The sequence below is a fragment of the Myxocyprinus asiaticus genome, chromosome 23, assembly GCF_019703515.2.
Source record: "Myxocyprinus asiaticus isolate MX2 ecotype Aquarium Trade chromosome 23, UBuf_Myxa_2, whole genome shotgun sequence".
Taxonomy (NCBI): domain Eukaryota; kingdom Metazoa; phylum Chordata; class Actinopteri; order Cypriniformes; family Catostomidae; genus Myxocyprinus; species Myxocyprinus asiaticus.
The window spans coordinates 45,069,095-45,090,114 of record NC_059366.1 but is presented as its reverse complement, the minus strand read 5'-3'; the positions used below and the strand labels follow the sequence as shown (position 1 = coordinate 45,090,114).

Here is a 21,020-nt window from a genome sequence, read left to right as displayed (position 1 = left end):
ATCAGAAAGAGTGGGTCTGAATCTGAGTTATTCTAGCTGTTTTGAAAAATCTGAGCTGAATCCATTACTTCAGATTGCTTCTCTTGTGTTCTCAGCCGGGTTATACATGACCTGTTTCTGAGTTGTAACGGACTGAACCAGGTCACTGAATTGATCTACCTGGACTGCACTCGTCCGTGGGCACTGAAAGTGTTTGAGACCCTAATCTTAAGTGCGTGGCACCATCATGCCGAATCTGCAACACAGGAGCTAGAAAGAGCCGAAGCTCAGAAGCGGGAAGCTGTGCTTGGACTCGTAGATGAACTAGGTTCACGTGGGGCGAGTGACGGCCCACAGAGCCTCTCTAAGTTTTACGAAGGCCTGAAAGAGGCATGCCCTCAACAAAAGAGCAAAAGTGGAACGAGTACATTTCCTGGAATTGGACGTAACAGAGGTGAGGCACATTTGAACACGATCAACCTTTTCCTTTGTGTTGCTTTCCTGTGTGTGAGCAAGGAGGCAGACTCTGACCGAGACTCTGCGAATGAATCGGAAGACACCTCAGGCTATGACAGTACAGCTAGTGAACCATTGGGTGGTCGTCTGCCATATATCTCACCAGACAGTGTGGCTCTGCCTTCCAAAGAACAGGTGAGGAGGGCTGCCGATGTGTGGTCAGTATGCCGTTGGGTGTACATGGCCAGTCCAATGTTCCAGAGGCAGTTCTTCAGGCTGGGAGGCCTGGATGTGTGTTCACGGCTGATGACCATGGTTATCCAAAAACTTACCTCAAAAAACAAAGACAGTAAAGTCAAGAAAAAGAGGGAGAGTAAGAGCAAAACCAGTCCATCTCATGCAGACTCTCCCACCCAAGCTCTAACAGTGCAGGTTGACATTGCAGGAACAGCAGCAGGTACAGAGGGGACCCAACAGCATGAACTAAGGGAGTCACTCAGTCCCGTTCAGGTGGAGAGCAAGAGTAGTGACCCAACACAGAGGCTGGAAGAGGAGTGGTCTGTCCATAGTATCCGACTTCTGGAGGCGCTTCTGGCCATCTGCCTCCACAGTGCAAATTCAGCCCTGCAGAGACTGGAACCAGACCTTTCCTTTCAGGTACAATGTTTACAAACACACACACACTAGCTCTGTACCAAAACCTACTGAGCTGCCTTCTAAGGGTGTGTTCACACAGGATGCGTTTATGCTTGCATCTTGGCTGTTGAAATTTTTTTCTACGTAAACAAGCACTAGATAGATCTCTTTGACAGTTGTAACTCATCTTGCTCTTTTTAGCATCTCATGCCTTAAACATTGAATCATTTTTTAAGATGCTGCATCAAGTTAGAATAGCTAACACGCCCTTAGAAGCCGTGAATGTCCCCTTAGGCAGCACCCTAACTGCCATAGAACCTCACAAGTGACCAAGTTCACACTTGGCAGGTTTGGTTCGATTAAAACGAACTCTGTTGCGATTGTTCTGTTAGTGCGGTTCATTTGAACAAGTGTGAACGCTGTCACCTGAACCTTGGTGCGCACCAAACAAGCGGACTGAGACCGCCTGAGGCGTTGGAACTGCCATCAGCCGTCCTTGCAGCATATCTTCGTTTGTGTGTGCAACGGAGGAATTCCTGGCACTGTTTTGACTCCTTTACACATTTTATTAGCTCTTCGTTTGTTCTCAGCTGGTAAAAATACCACCATATATACATATATAAATATAACAAGCGCATTTCGCCCAGCAGCCAGCATTGTTTTGGATGATTGCACGTTCCGTCAAACAAATATACGTCATAAAAGCTGTCCAATCAGGTTGTGACTTTTTCCTGATGCCTTTGGTTTTGTATTGTAAGGTTCAGTGTTAAAAATGCCAGTGTGAACGCTAAGCGAACCAGGACTAAATGTATCATTTTCTTTTTTGGTCTGGACCAAGAGGACCAAGAGAACCGAACTACAAGTGTGAACACACCCTAATATGAAACACTATATATAGGCAAGTCCGCATGCCACACAATTAGCGCTACTCGTATGAAACATAGAAGTCTCTAACCACGATTGTTTCCAACATAGTTTGATGTTAGCATATTGCTAAGCTAATGACATGCTCTAATCATAAGCATACAAAATATGCAGAAGTATTTTAGAAGGTTGCATAATGTTGCTCCCTACTTTTTGGAGCAGTCTTTGCTTTGAGACCTCACCTACAATGCTGTCTAGGTAGTCAGCTCACTAGGTTTTGGAACAGGACTGATATTTAAAAGCGAGTGCCTATACCGCAACACATTCTCGCCGGATGTTATTTTTTATAGCTCCGGTCAGTTGAAGAGACCCTATGTGAGGTGCATGATCAGTTGTCATGCTCTGGAGTTGTGAATTCCGAACTGGCAGTTCCTCTGTTTGATTCCTTGTTGCGTGTGGCACTGGCTGAGATGTTTTGCAGTCCAGATGTTGTTGAGGAGAAACCTGAAAAGGTAAGTTGGTGGCTTGTTCAATAACTCTCTTGTATGCCAGTTGAAACTGTGGTGTAGTGGATTGTGACACAGGTTCGAGTCTCCATCTCCACCCCATAAAAAAATAAATACATAAATTCTTACATAAAATGTATCCATTTGGTGATCTAGTGCATTTTCATCTGCTTAATAGGGATTTTAATGCCATTTAACTTTGAGGTTTTTTCATTCATCCTATGGCTATTTTTCTGGTTTCTGCATTTTTGTGTTTTTAACTTTCAGCTCACTAAAATAATTGTTTGCTTTCATATTTTTTGCAATGTGAATGTTAATTATTTAGACAAGAGCTCAATTTCTACAAGGTAAGAGTCTGCTGTCTGGCTTTACTTTTTAATTGATTTTCTCTCATTTATATCACCATTTGACATGTTTTTGGTTACCTTTGATATTTGAGGCTGCACTACAGAGAAAAAGGATGCACTGAAATTTAGAAGCTGTTATTTGTTTTGAGAGTGATTTTGGCCATTTCTTGTTAAATTGACACGTTCCTTATAGATAATATTACATTATACATTCTATTATAATAAACATTTATTTTATGAATTTATTTATTCTATAATTATGTAATGTTCTCTCTCTGTCCAGAAAAAGTCTCAGGTTAGTAGTGAGGTTGCATCTCCAGCAGGTGATCTCTCTGAGGAGGTTGATAAAGCTCAGGTGAGTGGCGTCCAAGCTTTGGGAGAAGAGGAAGGATGTGACGCAGACAGCGAAAGTAACTCTGAAGACTCCGCCTGCCAGGAGGAAGGTAATACCATTCCCTACATACTTGTTGCATGCAGTATGGTTATAAAGAATTAATGTTTTTATACTGTTCACTTTAGTGATATGGTGTCAAAATTGTGGAGAAAATTCTATCAAAGTATGGTTGGAAATTGAGAGTGTTTCTGGATGTTTATATGACAGTGTGTAGTCAAAGATACACATTCAGAGCAGAGTAATAAATAGGATTTTTAATGTTATAATATGTATAAATAAAATGGTAGATATATAATGTAGTTAGGGTCAATTATTTGTTGCTTCCTTACCAAATAATGAAATCAAACTGAATCAAAACCAGAATTGTTAAATGATTTCCATCCTTAGATTTAATATTTTATTCCAAATATTTTCATATCATTGAGATTTGCCTTTTTCTTGAGCTTTGCCTTTTCCTACTTAGTAGATCCTCGTGGTGGTGCGGTTACTCACCTCAATCCAGGTGGCAGAGGACAAGTCTCAGTTGCCTCCACTTCTGAGACCGTCAATCCGTGCATCTTATCATGTGACTCGTTGTGCATGACACCGCTGAGACTCACAGCATTTGGAGGCTCATGCTATTCTCCGCGATCCATGCACAACTTACCACACGCCCCATTGAGAGCGAGAACCACTAATCGCGACCACGAGGAGTTTACCCCATGTGACTCTACCCTCCCTAGCAACCGGGCCAATTTGGTTGCTTAGGAGACCTGGCTGGAGTCACTCAGCACATTCGAACTCACGACTCCAGCATTGGTAGTCAGCGTCAATACTTGCTGAGCTACCCAGGCCCGAAGAATTTGACTTTTTTAATTGAAAACCAACACATTATGACAGCCAACAGCTCACTACTTCTCTACAATTTTCACTCAAATGCACCGTAGCTGGAATGCATAAAAGAGGTAGTAAAAGATGGGTTTGAATGTATGTATAGCCACAAATATAATACATGTTTGTAGTTAGAAAAACTTTATTAGGCTCTTGGGACTCATTACGGTTATAATTATAGCAGTGTAGTTCTACAAATTTGTTTCAATTTCGACAGTTAAAATATTAGATTAATTTTCAGATTTCCATTGTGTGTTTTTGCAGCGGTTGAATTGTTGAATAACATTGTAACTCGGGTTAGTGTACAGTTTATTCAGAATTTTATAAAAGTTTTATGTGGCCAGAGTGAAGTTTGCTGTTTAGGCAACTAGTTTTAATTTACTGGTAAAACTACAATATAAAAGCTATAAAATAATCCAGAAACAGTTCTCTTAATTTGGATGTGTAGACTATATTATAATATCAATGGAAAAATCAACAATGAATCATAGAGCCCTAATTAACACATGTAATCAAGCCCACAGACATTGCATTCAAGAATAAAAATTCGGAGCGCAACAGAATTAAACTACTTTTAATTTCACTCTGTATCTTTAAAACACATCACTCCTGGCCCGATATGCAAGCAAACAATATATTGACTTCTACAGCCACTTTTTGTTCAGAGTTGTGCTTTATTCGCCTGCAACAATAATGTTATGTTTTTAATTATATTCATTTAGGGTGTTTTCTCAGCAAATATTCTTATATGTGACTATTTGCTATTAATTCTACAAATAAATCTGTGGATGATGTAATTCATTTGGTTAAATTACAGCAATATAGTTACAGTTTTTAAACGAATGACAGCATCTATCTATCTGTCTGTCTACCTATCTCTCTCTCTCTCTCTATCTGGTTTATATTGGAAAGTAAATGTGCATGAATGTTTGTGGCCTGAGAGGACTACATCTTTCTCTCTGTGTGTGTGTGTGTGTGAGGCAGAAGTTCATTAATAAAAAGCAGGCAGAGGTTGCATAGGAGCTGCAGGGTAGTTCACCGTTAAATCATGCGGGGGACTACGGTGCGTGGCACTGCCATCAGCTTAATTTATTTTTACTGGGCTCGAGCTCTGAGAGCGCTGTGAGCTGCGACTGCTACAAACCACACTTGCTCTCAATTCCTTCCCTTGTTTGTACCCTTGCAGCACCAGTGCAGTTAATTATTTTACTGTTTTTCATAGTGAATGTTCTGTTTTTGGTTCCAGCTACAGGGATAAAGATGGAGGCTGTAGACCCGCTGGGGGAATGTGCTCTGGGAATGACAGGTGTGCCTCAGGGCTCCAGCCGCGGCCAGCTGCTTTTCCCAGAGATCTGTTTGATGGAGCTGCAGCTGTTGGCCAGCGGATCTCCAGACCTGGAAGTCCTGGAACATGTGTTACAGAGCCTGTCAGGAGCCATGAAAGGCCACCACAGCAATGCAACACTGCTCTACCAGCAGGTCAGACTCTTATCTCAGGACAAGCTGCTTCATTTATGCATGTGATATTGATGCTCAAGAGTGACATATCTTATTACAGACCTTCAGCTTTTTTCCAAGTACTTTAGATCGCTAGATAGATTTTTTTTTGTGAAGTAACCAGTTGAAAGATTATACTTAAAACCATAGACATGTGAACCTACGTAACAGGAACGAGATGGCCTGTTCCAAACCCTTTGGTAATAGGAGATTTAAACTACTGGGTTTTGAAGCTTCACAAATACTGTAGGTTTGATCAGCAGTTCTTATGGTCCATTAAATTTGCTGTTGTTGGAATCTTTAAAGGTTTTATGAAGAAATATGATCCGTCATGCTCTTTTTGTCTTGACAGGGTGGTGTGAAAGCCATTCTCACTGGATTTCTGAACATTCTTACCCAGTCAGATGCCTCATATAAAGGTGCATCTTCTCTCAAAGTTTTACTTCGCTTCACTTTAGTATGTTGGTAAATTTCAAGAAAATTTGTCCAGGTCAATTTTAAAATCAAAAGGAAAAATAAGTTATATTTTGTGTTTAGAAAATGAAGCTTATTTTTCGGACCATTAAGATTTAAAGAACATTATTTTCATGATGATTAAGTACATTTTAACCCACGGTTCTCTTTACAGTAATTTATTTTTTATTTTTTTATTCCCATTATTCTTAATGGTGATTTTTATTAGATTCTCATTACTCTAATCAATTTAAAAATACTCTAAAACAATTTTTTCATTGCAAAAAATCTTAATGGTTCTAAACATATGCTTCATTTTCTTTAAAGAAAAATATAATGTCTTATTTCTTTCTTTTGTTTTTAGGGTGAAATATGACCATGACATGTTATTAATGATTTTAGTGAGATTCGCCTTTGTGAATATTTCATGCATATTTTTGGTATTTTGTGTTTGTCAGTCCCTCCAGGAATCTTGCGATCGCAAAAATGTATGCAAATTCACCCAGTCTCAGCATTATTTGTGGTATCTTGCAGTTTCGTATAATTTCCAAAATTTTTCTGGATAAACTTTGAATCTGAGGTAATCCGTTCACTTTTTTCCATATTGAAAATAAGTGCTCAAAAAGCTTGAAGCCTACTCACCTTTCAGCTGAAGTTACCTTTCCTGAAGCTTATTTGCCCAAATTTGTTTGGTAAAATGTTCTATATTTTCCTTATTTAAATCACTTGAAAGGATTATTTTAAGCTTAAAAAAAGCTTTTTTTTTAAAAAATTAAAAAAAAACTTTAAAGGAGTAAAATATAAAAGTGACATCAAGCGTTTAAAATGAGTACTGCTTTTCAAATTCAAAATATTGGAGAGAGGTGTCTCCCCCGCCCCCTCTTCCCCAGACTCGAAGCTCACACGGGTTGCCAGGTTGAGGACACGCAACAGGAACGAGCAAACTGACAATGGCAAGCCTTAATGGCGCGAATACACCGGGCGCTTCCGTGGCGCGTTCCGGCTCTGACGCGGCCGCCGGAGCTGATCGCGGCCACTCTAGTCAATGCTTGTGATTGCACCAGACGGGCCACGGTGTGTTTCAGAAGTGTCCTAGAAGCAGCTCTCCACTGTGCTTCGCTAAAGGACGCCGCGTCCAAACCGCACAGTTCAAATACAAAATTAAAGTCAGAACATTTGGTCAATTTCAAAATAAAACACCCTGTGCAGACTCCCGATCGTATTCATAACAAAAATAAACACAATTAAACCGGACAAAAAAATAACCATTTAGCCAACTTACCCATGGTAGAACCCCAAAAATCAAGGAAAAAATACAAAATCAAAAGGAAGTCAACATCGGACATGCAAAGTAGTTTATTGTTGTTTATTGTCACAGTGCTCCGCTTCTGAAATGCTCCCGGTGGGGTGTGACGCTGCGTGGAGTATGGAACAAAACCTCGTCGGAGCCGGAATGCGCCGCAGAAGTGTCCGGTGTAATCGCGGCATTACGCTGTAAGCTGATCAGCTAATGTATACCTTTGCATTGTTTTTATTGTTTGCAAATTATAAACCAGCTCATGTGGATTTTTTATAACTCTGTCAATGTTAGCTAGATGTATTGCTGGCTTCCATGGCTGCAGCGCACTGTGTTTGCCCGCTAACTTGTTTCAAATCTGGCAACCCTGGGTGTCGAAATACTATTGGGAAATGGGCAGTGGGCGGGATCACACAGGCCAAAACACAAACAGAAATTCCATCCCAGAATGGAGATTTCAAAGTAGAATATACTGGCTGTAGCATTGTTTTCGGAGAAGCCTATATTTCAACTTAGCATGTTTCCTAAATCTCTGATAACTTATGATAATTTTATGCTTTAGTACAGTAAATATATTACATATTGCACCCTTAAATGCAACAAACAAATCAACAGAAAATATCTTTTTCACCTCTCATGGGTTTGCATCCCTGCAGCTGCACAACCGCTATAGTATCATTTCCATGTTACGACCCTGTCAAGGGTGAGGCCGCAACATAAAACTGGAAAAGTAACATTTACACAAAGTAAGTGTCTATTTACAATTTTATTTACAAACACCACAGTGGAAGCAACAACTTCAGGGGTAAGCATAAGCCAAAACAACAAACCAAAGCCCCACTAACTCCTGACAAACAACTGAATAAACTAACAAAGAATGGAGAAATAAAATACAGTAAACACCCTTACTCCCTGACTAACACTAAACGAGAAAAAAAATATCTACAAAAGAAAATGGCACCACCCCTTACAGTTCCCACAGGTGAATTAGCTATTTACAATATTTACACAAATATGTACAAAAATAAATAAGGTTGATCAACTATCAACACAAACAACGTTATTTTTAACAGTCACAACAACAGGCAAGCGATCAAGCAAACAACAGCACACTACAACAAACACTCTTAGCTCAACAGGGTTTAACGACAGCAATGGAAACTACAGGAAATCCTGAGTTCAACAGAGCTCCCCCTGTAGGTGTGGTGGTCTCTTTTATACTCCTGTCTCTTGGGCCACACCAATCACAGGTGGAGATCAATCCTGGCTGGTCCAATCCTGTGAAAGGTGGAGACAGGTGAAAGAGAGAGAGAGAGAACACAGGGAGAGATATAAAACAACAAAAGGACAACACAGCAACATGTATATACAATAATACATCACTGGATGAAACACACAGTAACAGAGTACGCATCTTCTCTTTGTCTCCTCCTCTGTGTCACTGCGTGTCATTAACCCTGCTTGTGTGAACCCACAACAACCAAGAACATTTGTCATTACACAAATGTTAAAGTGAAACCGGAAGGTTTTGTGTTCACTGTTGAAAGCCTTATTTAAACTTTTAAACAGTGTGCATACATCAAAGCTAGCGTTTAATTATCACACGCTCTTCAGGAACTGCTGTAAATGGTCTGAGGTGCGGGTTTGTGACCCCCTCGGCCATTTGGAGCGTTTACATAATGCACTGTTGCACAGGAAAATGAGACTCAGTATTCATGAAACGTGTTCACGATTGACGTTTCTATATTCACTTAAAAATCCCTCATTTGGATAGTCGCAATCCCTCGCAATGTGATTAGAAATTCAAGTGCTCAATAATCAGTTTTCTGAGATAATCGCTATTAGAACAAATGATCGTGATCAAGATTTTAGTTTGGATTATTATTATAGGTCTACTATTTTAACCTTAACAAAGGTTACTTGCATTTACTGAGGCAGAATATGTTAATATAAAAATAAATAAGTGTATTTTTGTTTATTTTAATTTTTGTGTGTATTTTAGGGATGTAAGGGTTTCATTATAAACCTCGGTTTTAAAATGGACAGTTGTCATACCATTTACACAGCATCATATAAACTTGGTGAGATAAAATAAATCTTTAAATTGCAGCTTCCTCATGTTACATTAGACTGTCACTCAATTTTAAAGGTGACATGCAGGTGTTGCGAGCACATCATACAGACATGTCCGAGCCTGAACCTTTATTTCCGCCGACAAATCGGTTAGTCCGCTGTCTGGGATTGCTTTGGTATGTTAAAGACCTATGAGGCACCATCAATGTTGATGGTCAGGGCTGTAGCTAGAGGGGTGAAAGGTGGTAACGATTTTAGGGGCCCAAAGGTCCAGGGGGCCCCATAACAAATTCTAAACTGTATTTTGTAATAGGAAAGGGGCTCAGAGCAACGTACTGTCAGGGGGCCCAGATTATCTTGCTACGGCCCTGTTGATGGTTACCCAGTCTGTAAAGTTTGTCCCAAAAAATGATCGGCTCAAGCGGGAAACTTGCACCACCGCCGTGAGCACCATCCCAAGGAATTTGCGGAGATGAATGTAAGTGGAAATACAGTATACATGATAATAAACCATAGCCCCTGTTTCATAAAAACACCAGATTCAATGTAGTTTTACGTGATTTGTAATGACTAGGTAGGCTAAAGTTATGTTTATGTTTTATGTCACATTCACAAATGCAGCAAATGGATTTAAGACCTCGTTCAACATTACCAAGTGCCAACTGTTTGTTCATTTGCCAAAGTGCAGCACAACAGTAGGCCAACAATGTGTTTGATACTACTAATAATATTTTTTATTTGTAAAACATAGCACTAAATAGGGTTTACAAAGTGCATGGCTTTTGGTGTGCAGAAAATAGACAGTATTGGACAAAATGCCAAATAATTCTTTAAGAAGGTATTGTTTAGAATTAAACTAAAATCACAAATGCATATCTGAAGTGTTAAACTAGGCAATAATCATTACAAATTAGTACAATTAAATTTCATAAATCATAAAATAACAATATATTTTTTTAGTTATATTCATCTGACTACTGTACATTTTGCACCTTTCCTTTTTTTTGTTATTATTGTTTTACATGTGATTTTTGTTTTGTTTTTGTTTTTGTTTTACCTTGTCAGATTAAGAGAGTGTCCTGATGTTCAAGATCAAAATTTAAAGGATTAAAGTTGAAGACATCCAAAATAAACTTCAAGAAATGGTTATAATTGAAATATTTCTCTGTGTGTTTATCAGACGTATTTCATAACCAAATATTAAACTGCAAAAATATTATCAATGCACTTCAGTACCGTGATACCGTAAAGCCATGGTATTTTTTGTGACAGTTGTCATACTGTTACACCCCTAGCATATTCGGTTGCTATGCACTAAAATAATTACTGGCCTCATACTATCATTGACACAAATTACACAAGTATGCAATGATTATTTGTGAGTTTTCACTGCAAAATTAAACAAAAACTTCACAAATGACATCGCAATTTTTTAGCAAAGCCGCAGCAAATTCAGTCATTTTGGGCCGCAATAATCAGAAAAAAATGCAACGAAATCCTGGTTGGACTGCTTTATGTTTAGGTAAATATCGATTGAATTGTGTGCTATTAAGTCCTCACCATAGATCTTATTGCTCTATGGCCTGTTGTAACCTGCAGAGTGCCAGACGATGCTTGTGCAGCTGCTAGTTGCCATGGTGAGTGACAGAATCACAGCAGAGGAACTTGCCCTGTTGACCCACCTCTTCCTGGAGAAGACCCCGCCCACAGTAAGTGCAACCTCTGTTACCATTTAAACAAGCTATCGTACACCATGAATCAGTTTACAACACTTTTTCAAACCCTTTCCCCAGTGAAGGAAATGTTTTGGAATAATTATACACCGGGTCCACTGGGAGCTTCAGGGTCACTATACTTCAAACACGCACAGTTTTTAGGGCTTCTGGCAGCATTAGTGCTCACTCAGTTTACCAGGCTACAGAAAGCAGACGCCATTAGTATGTGCTGGAGTGAGCTATGTAGATTTACATTTACATTTATGCATTTGGCAGACGCTTTTATCCAAAGCGACTTACAATGCCCTGATTAGAGGGACAATCCCCCTGGAGCAACCTGGAGTTAAGTGTCTTGCTCAAGGACACAATGGTGGTGGCTGTGGGGATTGAACCAACAACCTTCTGCTTACCAGTTCAGTGCTTTAGTCCACTACGCCACCACCACTCCATGTAGATGTATACATATAGGATTTATTGTGTATTGTGTAAAAAAGCATTACACTCAATAACAGAATTTGTGGTCGCAGTTGATTGTTCTTAAAGACCCAATGAAATTTAATGCCGTTTTCTTTCCTGTTTTGATATATTTCCTATTAAAACAGGAAGTCTGTGTAAGACATATCGAAAGGCTCATCCCTTTTTTTATTGCTAATAGTCTATAGTTACGTCTCAGCCACTAACCATGATTTGCTACTTGATAGGTGGTAGCTAGGACAGGGGCATTCCCATTATTGAGAGCATGTAAGTGCAACGTGAGTCATCAGTATCTTTGGTCCGTTTTCCTGGAAGTAAAACACTGTAAATTTGAAATGCATATATCTTTTAAAAATGATTTCGGTCAACTTTGTGGCGTTCACTAGCTTATAGATTTCCTCAAAGCCAGCAGAAATGGACTAAAAGCCACAAAAGTCCAGTTTTGATTTCATGGGGTCTTTAAAGAGCGTATATCCTACGCCTTTGTTTTATTATTTTATTTTTCTCCCTGAGGTCCACTTCTAATGCTAGTCAAGGTTTCTTGCCCCAAAAACGGTAATTTAGTTTTTCACCCCCCTCGGACCTTTAAAAATAAACCATCTGTTTTCACCACTGTACCCTTAAGACTTCTATAAATAAATGACATGTGAAGTGAGTAACGGCTCATAATCACGGGATGTGGATTTGTACGTTTCAAAATAGTGTATACTGCTTCATCCTTCAATTACAGCCTCTTTCCAAAGGCTGTGCTACATTATGACAGATCCACAATCCATGCTGAAATGTGCTGCACAAACTGTTAAGATCAGACTGAAACGATTCTGGAGCTTTTGTTTGTTTTATCTTGGACTTATAGTGACACCTAGCGGTGTGGATGCAACATCATTCAAAATCAATCGTTTTCAGTGTCAGATGCCATTGTAGAAATTCACTTTTCACAGTCAGCCATGATAAATGTTATCTAAGAGTGAAAGTGTCCAATAACAATACGGTTACTGAGATTAAGCAAGTAGTATTCAGCTGGTCATGTGATTCTAACATGGCAGCCCCCATGTGCGGACCCTCTCCATGTAGAATAAAACGGCTTTTTATAAGGTTACTGATATGACTGGAGTCGTCTTCTCAGGTGAGTCCTCATGATTTTAAACACCTGTTTCAAAATTACAAATCATTTGTTTAGGAGTAAAACTACTTTTAATGAGGAAAAAAATACTGAGTGTACCTTTAAGAATAAACTAAAAATGCTACTCTGTTTCTAATGTGGGATCTTTTGAAAGACAATGCAGGGTCTTTTTTTTACAGTTTTATTCCCATAAATAAAGAGGTCTGCAACATGACCCGGGCCCGACAGGACACGAGAAACCGTCGAGTTTCGGGCTGGGTTCGAGTCAGTTTTTCAAGTATGATAAACAGGCCTACCTAACTTATTTAAAATCACGCACGCACTCTTACAGACACGTGCAAACAGATAAGTAAAGGGGCCGTTCACAATTAACATGTTTTTCCGTGCATCTGCTCTGTTTTTCCATTGTTTTCCTATTTAAACACAACTTGATGGATGTCTTTGACTGTTGCACTATGTGATGCTGTTTCTTCAACTTGTGCAGAACCGGCACATTTATTAGACACCATGTGAAGGAACTTTAAAGGTGCAGTATGTAAGATTCAGAAACCCTTGTTATTAATGTCACCTGTGGCCGTTAAGTGAACTGCAACCAGCTACCTGTTGCTCATGCTCGTGCTCATGCACACACTCCATAGGGATGCGAGCGAGCATCGACCAAAACAATAACGTAATGTACAAAGAGACAACGTGATTCACCGGCATCATGTTGACAGATGAGGTAGCATAATTAAAATTACACAGCTATGATTGTTTTACAGACTTTGAGACTGTATATTATATCTGACTGTCCAGTGCTGGAACAGGGCTAAAACAAAGTGTGGATATAGGTCTGACTATGCGAGACTGTAGTTTGAAATAATCACTTTTCTTTGCATGATGCATTGACTGCATTTATACGATAGCTTATGTCGGCGTTAGCTAGCTAGTCAGCTTTATCAATAGCTGTTAGCTAAATTTGGTGGATGACGATAGTAGTTGTTTATAAAATAGACTGTACATTATAAATATGTTGACACAATTCAGTATTGATGTGATTCCATCACAACTGTCATTTTGATATCTCGATGCACTATTGTTTTATAATAATAGATTGTATATATTTTCTGTATAACCAAGTTACGTTACACTAATGAATGGAGCTTTTTGCATTATCTTGAACATTGTTTAGCATTCATTTCATGTGTTATTGTAGTTTACCTTGCTGAATAATTACAGATGAACATTGTTTATGATAGTTACTGTGCAGGCAAGATCAAGTTAGCTAAAATGACACAGATCAATCCTTATGGCACTATATTGCACATGCTTTGCCGTTATGTAAGCTTACCTGTCCAATAAGAATTCAGGGTCACTTTTGATCCCCAAAATCGAACGAAGGTCCCTCCAGGAATCAAATGCCTTGCCGATGTTCACTCTAGTTTTCTCTCGACCACCATCACGTTCCCGCTTAGCCAGACGGGATTCAGTAGATAAATGTTTGTTTTGTTATTTTGGCTTGCTCTGAGTTTGTGTAGGAGTCGGTGTTGTGCTGGGAGCCGGACGTTTGCTGGATTCCATCTCTAAGATAACGTTACCTAGTGTTGCAGTTCGTTGTCGCTGTTGAATAGCGGAAGAGAAGCACTGAGGCTCTCGGGAGCGCGCATAAAAAAAAAAAAAGCGACCCGCTTCCTTCGCATGAAAATCAGTCTACAGACTTTAATAGACAACCTAGGAAGTCTGGGAAGGGCTCATTTTTTAAGTTGCGTTACAAGCCGTTCACACATTGGCAAAAAAGACAAATATTACGTGAAAAATGTCACACATTGCACCTTTAAATTGGATGATAAAACAGGTGGGGAAATAATCCCATGAATTTACATTGAAGGAGGGAGCTGAGCCATATGTAGAGACCAGAATATTATAGAAACTGTAGTTTATCAGAAATGGTTCAAATCTATTTGCCTTTATCTTGTTTTTATCACCAATAGAAGATCTTGTTGAGGGGGATTCTGCAGATTGTGGAGTCTAACTCTGACACAGAGCCTCTGTACTTCATGTCCTTTCCCATGATCTCTGGTGCCGGGGTCCCTGGCTTGAGTTCCTCTCCTGGGACGAGGCACCATGGGGCAGCTGGGGGTAAAGGTGGCATAAATACACTTTTAAGGAGTAAACTGCCCCTAGGCCGGGTTGATGGGGATGCGGGTAGGCTTGGTCACCTGCGTACTTCTCCCTGGCATACTGCACCCCTTCAACTGCCCTTAGTGGGACAGAACTGCTGGCCTCACATGGCCAGTGGTTTCAGCGCTTCGCTCTGGGTCCGAGCTGTGAAGGATGAAGACGGCCATTATAAGAAGGGTAAGAACACGATTATTCTACAACTGTTCTGTTCTAAAGCCGAAACATGCATGGCTGAATCTCATGAAACCTGTCAAAAACATGTGATTTGATTTTTCACTCCAAAGAAATTAAAAATATTTTGCTTAAAGAAAACGAATAAGACCATCATGACATTATTTTCATGACAATTAAGCAGATTTCCTCCCCAATCGAACGAAGATATATTATTCAAATTGTAAAGCGTTTATTTATCAGGGTAGTTTTAGTTGTACTGCCCTCAATATGAATGCTAAATTTTAATAAAAGTAAACATTGTATTATACAGTACTATTTATTTTACTGTAAGTCAATACAAATTACTATATTACAGTAATGAGAATCACCATTGAGAATTTGATCACAATATGATTTCTTAAATTTGTTCATTTGATGTTGGGGTGAAATATGACCTGGTCGTGTATTAAGAAGAGTGGAGTCGAATGGCTTCTTTACCGCACCTGTGTTATGTCTGATTAGAATTTAATGTTTGTGTTTTTGTTATTTTTGATCAATAACAGACTGTAAAGAACAGAAAGGGTATTAAAAGAGACATTACTCAATGACAGATTGATTGTGTGAATCTTGTCTTTAGACACACACAACGAGTCAAACCTAACTTTAACTCTCAATACACAGCAAAGGCATCTCGCTTCGTAACTTCTTCACCACTATACCACTCAATCGTGCTGAGTAAAATCTGAACATTTACCAGCCAGTGGCAAATCACAGTCCTTTTTAGTCACATAGTGCGAAACTTGATCGCATATGCGAGTGGTTTATTCACACTGTAGAGGGTTGTGCATAGAGTAACAGATCGATCTTTTAAGTGATTTAAGAATTGATATTAAGATCGTTCAATTGAAGATCACGATGCATCGTAAAATTGATAATGTTTCCCAGGCCTAGTAAAGTGTAATTCTCACACATTCTTGTTTAAATAAATTGTTTTCTCTTTTTTTTTTTTAGCTTTTGATGAGTTTATGGATCAAAACTCTTATGTAGAGGAGGACAATCTGGTTTAACCCTTGTGATTTTTTTTGTTTTGTGCTAACACATTTTGTGTTCCTGGACAAAAATGACCGGCCCACTAAGATTGTTTATAAATCTCTCATTTTGCATATATTATCACAAGATTTTACATTACATCTTTTTATCAACTTTTTTTTAGTAATTATAACCGTTTTTTTTTTTAACACCGATCAGCCACAACATTAAAACCACCTGCCTAATATCGTGTTGGTCCCCCTCGTGCCACCAAAACACAAGGGGGACCTCTGAAGGTATCCTGTGGTATCTGGCACCAAGACGTTAGCAGATCCTTTAAGTCCTGTAAGTTGTGAGGTGGGGCCTCCATGGATTGGACTTGTTGGCCCAGCACATCCCATAGATGCTCAATCGAATTGAGATCTGGGGAATTTGAAGGGCAGGGAAACACCTTGAACTCTGTCATGTTCCTCAAACCATTCCTGACCAATTTTTGCAGTGCGACAGGGCGCATTATGCTGCTGAAAGAGGCCACTGACATCAGGGAATACCATTGCTATGAAGGGGTGTACGTGGTCTGCAACAATCTTTAGGTAGGTGGTACGTGTCAAAGTAACATCCACATGAGTGCCAGGACTCAAGGTTTCCCAGCAGAACATTGCCCAGAGCATCACACTGCCTCTGCTGGCCTGCCTTCTTCTCATGGTGCATCCTGCTGCCCTCTCTTCCCCAGGTGAACAACGCACACGCACCCAGCTGTCCACATAATCTAAAAGAAATCCATGCCACCTTCTTCCATTGCTCCATGGTCCAGTTCTGACCCTCACAAGCCCATTGTAGGCTCATTTGGTGGTGGACAGGTGTCAACATGGGCACTCTGACTGGTCTGCGACTATGCAGCCTCATATGCAGCAAGCTGCGATGCACTGTGTGTTCTGACACCTTTCTATCATGGCCAGAATTAAGTTTTTCAGTAATTTGTGCTACAGTAGCTCTTCTGTGGGATCGGACCAGACGAGCTAGCCTTCGCTCATGACCCTGTCTCCGGTTCACTGGTTGTCCATCCTTGGACCACTTTTGGTAGGTACTAACCACTGCATACCGGGAACACCCCACAAGACCTGCCGTTTTGGAGATGCTCTGACCCAGTCATCTAGCCATCACAATTTGGCCCTTGTCAGAGTCGCTCAGATCCTTACGCTTGCCCATTTTTCCTGCTTCCAACACATAAAATTCAACAACTGACTGTTCACTTGCTACCTAATATATCCCACCCCTTGACAGGTGCCATTGTAACGAGATAATAAATGTTATTCACTTCACCTGTCAGTGGTTTTAATGTTGTGGCTGATCAGTGTATGTTACTGATAGAAGGATAAGTTGAAATGAGCTTAAACTGGGCCAGTGGGAGGCACTCCCTGCAGAAAAATAAATAAATAATAACAATAATAATTACGTAATAAATTAATAACCACTTGCTTGATCGGAACACAATTGGTGTTGTTTTAAAGCTTAGAATCTAGACTTTACAATGCATCTAACTGATCCTACCAATTCTTAAAAAATGCTTTTTTTTAATTTGACGATACATTAGAACTGTTTCGTTCTCATCATTTGCAAATTAGTTTTCATAACAATGATATTCAGAGTTGGTAAAACCATCAAAAAGCTAAGATAGCCATGTGTTATGTATCGTTGGAAAGGTCTAAATTAGTAGAATGCAACGAGCAAATTTGTTTCACTCAGAGGCCAAACTGCAGTGAGTATTAGTGTATGAAATTCCCACTGACACACATAAATATAATAAACAGGAGTGGCTTTTTGTGACGTTTTTCCATATTACTTCCTGAAACATACATATAACATAGACAATGATGTATTGTAACTTACAGCAGACTATCCCGATTCAAACGAGCCCAAACGCAACATAATATGATGAGTAGATCTTGAAATATTCCTCAAAGAGTGTGGATGGAAAGACAATGCACAAGAGGATGCTCAACACACGACGTGTGTGTGTGTGTGTGTGTGTGTGTGTGTGTGTGTGTGTGTGTGTGCAAGCACATGTCCGAGGACTTTGTGTGTACAAACACACATCCACATATGTGCTCATATAAAGGATTGGGATGCTCCTGAGCACTTAATATTTCTGTATTTTGTAGTCTAATCCATTCATTTCCAATGTAAAATCAATAAAATGTAAAGAAAATTGTCAAATGTTGTGTGTGTTTTCAGATACCATAAGTGAATGAAGTCAGTTTTTTTTTTTTTCAATTGGATTAAGTAAAAAAAACAAAAAAATAAAAAAATCATCTGGGTCAAAATGACCAAAATACAACATAAGGATTAAGGCTTTTTTGGAACCGCAGATACATTTATCTAATTAATAAATCTCCTATACTCACCTGAATGCTACTTTACTACTGGTATATCTAATAAGAAGGTTAAACAATCTGTGTGTTTGCTACAGAGGAGGTGTCTTTAGATGAGGCCCTGCACGGTTCTGCTCATATCAGCGAGCAGCACACAGACAAATGTCTTGTGCATGTTCTGTCCATGGGCTCTAAAGCTCTGATGCTTCAGGTGTGGATGAACATCTCCAGTGGAGCCTTTACCTTCAGGTGAGTGTCATGGCACAAACTCAAACCATCTGTCATATAGAGACCATTATTCAACATCCAACCAAATCCCCATTAATAAAATCCACCCCGCTATGCTTTTTTGAAAGTGAAATGAGTAGCAAATGCTGTTTCATGTTGTTTTTATCAATACTAAATAACAAAGTGCCTCTGGATTTGTGAATTCAGGATCTGCGTTGATCCGAATGATGAGATGAAGGCGGGTCTGCTCGCCCAGGTGGAGTCTGCGGAGGGTGTGCTGACAGCAGGCAGATGGCAACACTTGGCTCTCACATACACACAGCAGCCTGAGAGCAAGAAGAACATTCACGGTCAGCTGACCCTCTGGTTGTGCGGCATCAGGTGGGTCCACAACGACTATTTCAAATGTTTAGTTGATTTAAATTGATTTGTTACTATGAATTTACAAAGTAGAGCTCCGCATTTGTATTTTTACAAATGCATCACAGACCTTTTTTAAAGGAATGTTCAGGGTTCGATACAAGTTAACTACAAGTTACAACATGATCCTCATTTCTTGAAAAAATAAAAAATAAAATAATTGTGGTTACAGTAAGGCACTTACAATTGAAGTGAATGGCCAGTCCATAAATGCTAAAAATCACAATATGATGCATAGATATTAAAATAATCTTGGATAAAATGCGACGCTACCTCTAGTCTCTAGTTACAAAGTGGACCAATCACAGCTGTTTTGGTCTGCGTCGATATGACGTGCAGTTACATTTTTGACAAGGTGCATGTGAGGCCACGCCGTAACTGCTTGTGCTACATGTAGCCTACGGCGTAGGTTCGACCCAGAAGTATAAATCGGCCTTAACTTTACACAAATATGGTTTGTAAGCAATTTGATCATACGAAAATCATGTTAATGATTAAAATCATCTTTTTTAGGGGGGCCTGGGTAGCTCAGTGGTAAAATACGCTGGCTACCACCCCTGGAGTTCGCTAGTTCGCTAGTTCGAATCCCAGGGCGTGCTGAGTGACTCCAGCCAGGTCTCCTAAGCAACCAAATTGGCCCGGTTGCTAGGGAGGGTAGAGTCACATGGGGTAACCTCCTCGTGGTCACTATAATGTGGTTTGTTCTCGGTGGGGCGCATGGTGAGGTGAGCGTGGCTGCCGCGGTGGATGGCGTGAAGCCTCCACACGCGCTATGTCTCCGTGGCAACGTGCTCAACAAGCCACATGATAAGATGCGCGGGTTGACTGTCTCAGACGCGGAGGCAACTGGGATTCGTCCTCCGCCACCCGGACTGAGGCGAATCACTACGCCACCACGAGGACTTAGAGCGCATTGGGAATTGGGCATTCCAAATTGGGAGAAAAAGGGGAAAAATCCCCCCCCCCCCAAAAAAAATAAATAATCTTTTTTAAATAAACATGGGACAATTCGAAATCATTTTTTGTGGTAATCAACATTATGCCACCTTTGCTGTTGATTGAGCTTTACTTGTATTGAACCCGGAATATTCCTTTAAGTCTCAGTCCCAGGAAGTTGCAGGAATACAGTGTTTTAATCAACTCTACATTGTGCCACATACAGGAAGTGTGACGTCTCGTTAGACTTCACTCTGCCCAGGAAGTCCAGTCTGTCATCTGACTCTAATAAGACGCACTGTATGCTGGGACACTATCAGCCCCCTTCAGAGGACCCACACACCCCCAGTGCACGATGGGATATGGGCACTCTGCTGCTCTTTAATGGTATAAAGCCAAATCTCTTTAGATCTTCCCTATAATGCTCACTCTTTTTGACTTGGGCCAGTAAGCAACCACCAGAAAATACCCTAGCAACCCCATGCAACTGCATAGCAATACACTGACAACCACTTAGAACACCTTAGCAACCGCATAGCAGTGCCCTGGCAAGCACCCACATCTCCCTAGCATCCTGCTGAGTTTTGCACATGCAAGCATCACTCACCTTTCCTTCAGAAAATGGAAAAGTCTAGCTCAGTGTTGCGTTTGGACACATTCATTTTTTGCACTTTCAAAGTCAGTGTTGTTGTTGGTAACGTGTGATCTTCCTGTTGCTTGTAGTCTCCATTCGTGAGTGCAGAATTCTCTACATTCCTGTGGCACAACCAGCTCTTGTTAAAAGAATGTTCTGTTAGCATTAATCAGTCACGAATGTCCGCAGTCCAGCCGTTTCCAGCCTGTAAAACGGTCTAATGTGTTTTGATGGTCCAGTGCCTCTTTGGCTTTCTCTTTAGGTCACAGCCTTTGTGTCCAATATATCCTCCACACTCTTATTTTTCTTTCAGTCTAACGTTCTGAACAGTTTGAACTGATTTACAGAAATGTAACTAGCTTTGACATTTGTCATACTGAAGTTTAGATGAGAGACGCTTTTAA

General features: G+C 40.0%; 1 protein-coding gene across 4 annotated transcripts in view; it reads left to right on the top strand.

The window, feature by feature from the left end:
- The window catches only part of LOC127414352 (lysosomal-trafficking regulator-like), a 134,450-nt gene that overhangs the window by 40,317 nt on the left and 73,113 nt on the right, over positions 1-21,020 (top strand). For all 4 annotated transcript variants that reach the window (XM_051652313.1, XM_051652314.1, XM_051652317.1 and 1 more), the window contains 10 exons: positions 96-1,092; positions 2,286-2,447; positions 3,072-3,231; positions 5,299-5,531; positions 5,902-5,968; positions 10,972-11,081; positions 14,655-15,021; positions 18,497-18,647; positions 18,834-19,007; positions 20,209-20,369. In XM_051652313.1, coding sequence (XP_051508273.1) covers positions 96-1,092; positions 2,286-2,447; positions 3,072-3,231; positions 5,299-5,531; positions 5,902-5,968; positions 10,972-11,081; positions 14,655-15,021; positions 18,497-18,647; positions 18,834-19,007; positions 20,209-20,369 — 2,582 coding nt within the window. The remainder of the gene's footprint in view (positions 1-95; positions 1,093-2,285; positions 2,448-3,071; positions 3,232-5,298; positions 5,532-5,901; positions 5,969-10,971; positions 11,082-14,654; positions 15,022-18,496; positions 18,648-18,833; positions 19,008-20,208; positions 20,370-21,020) is intronic.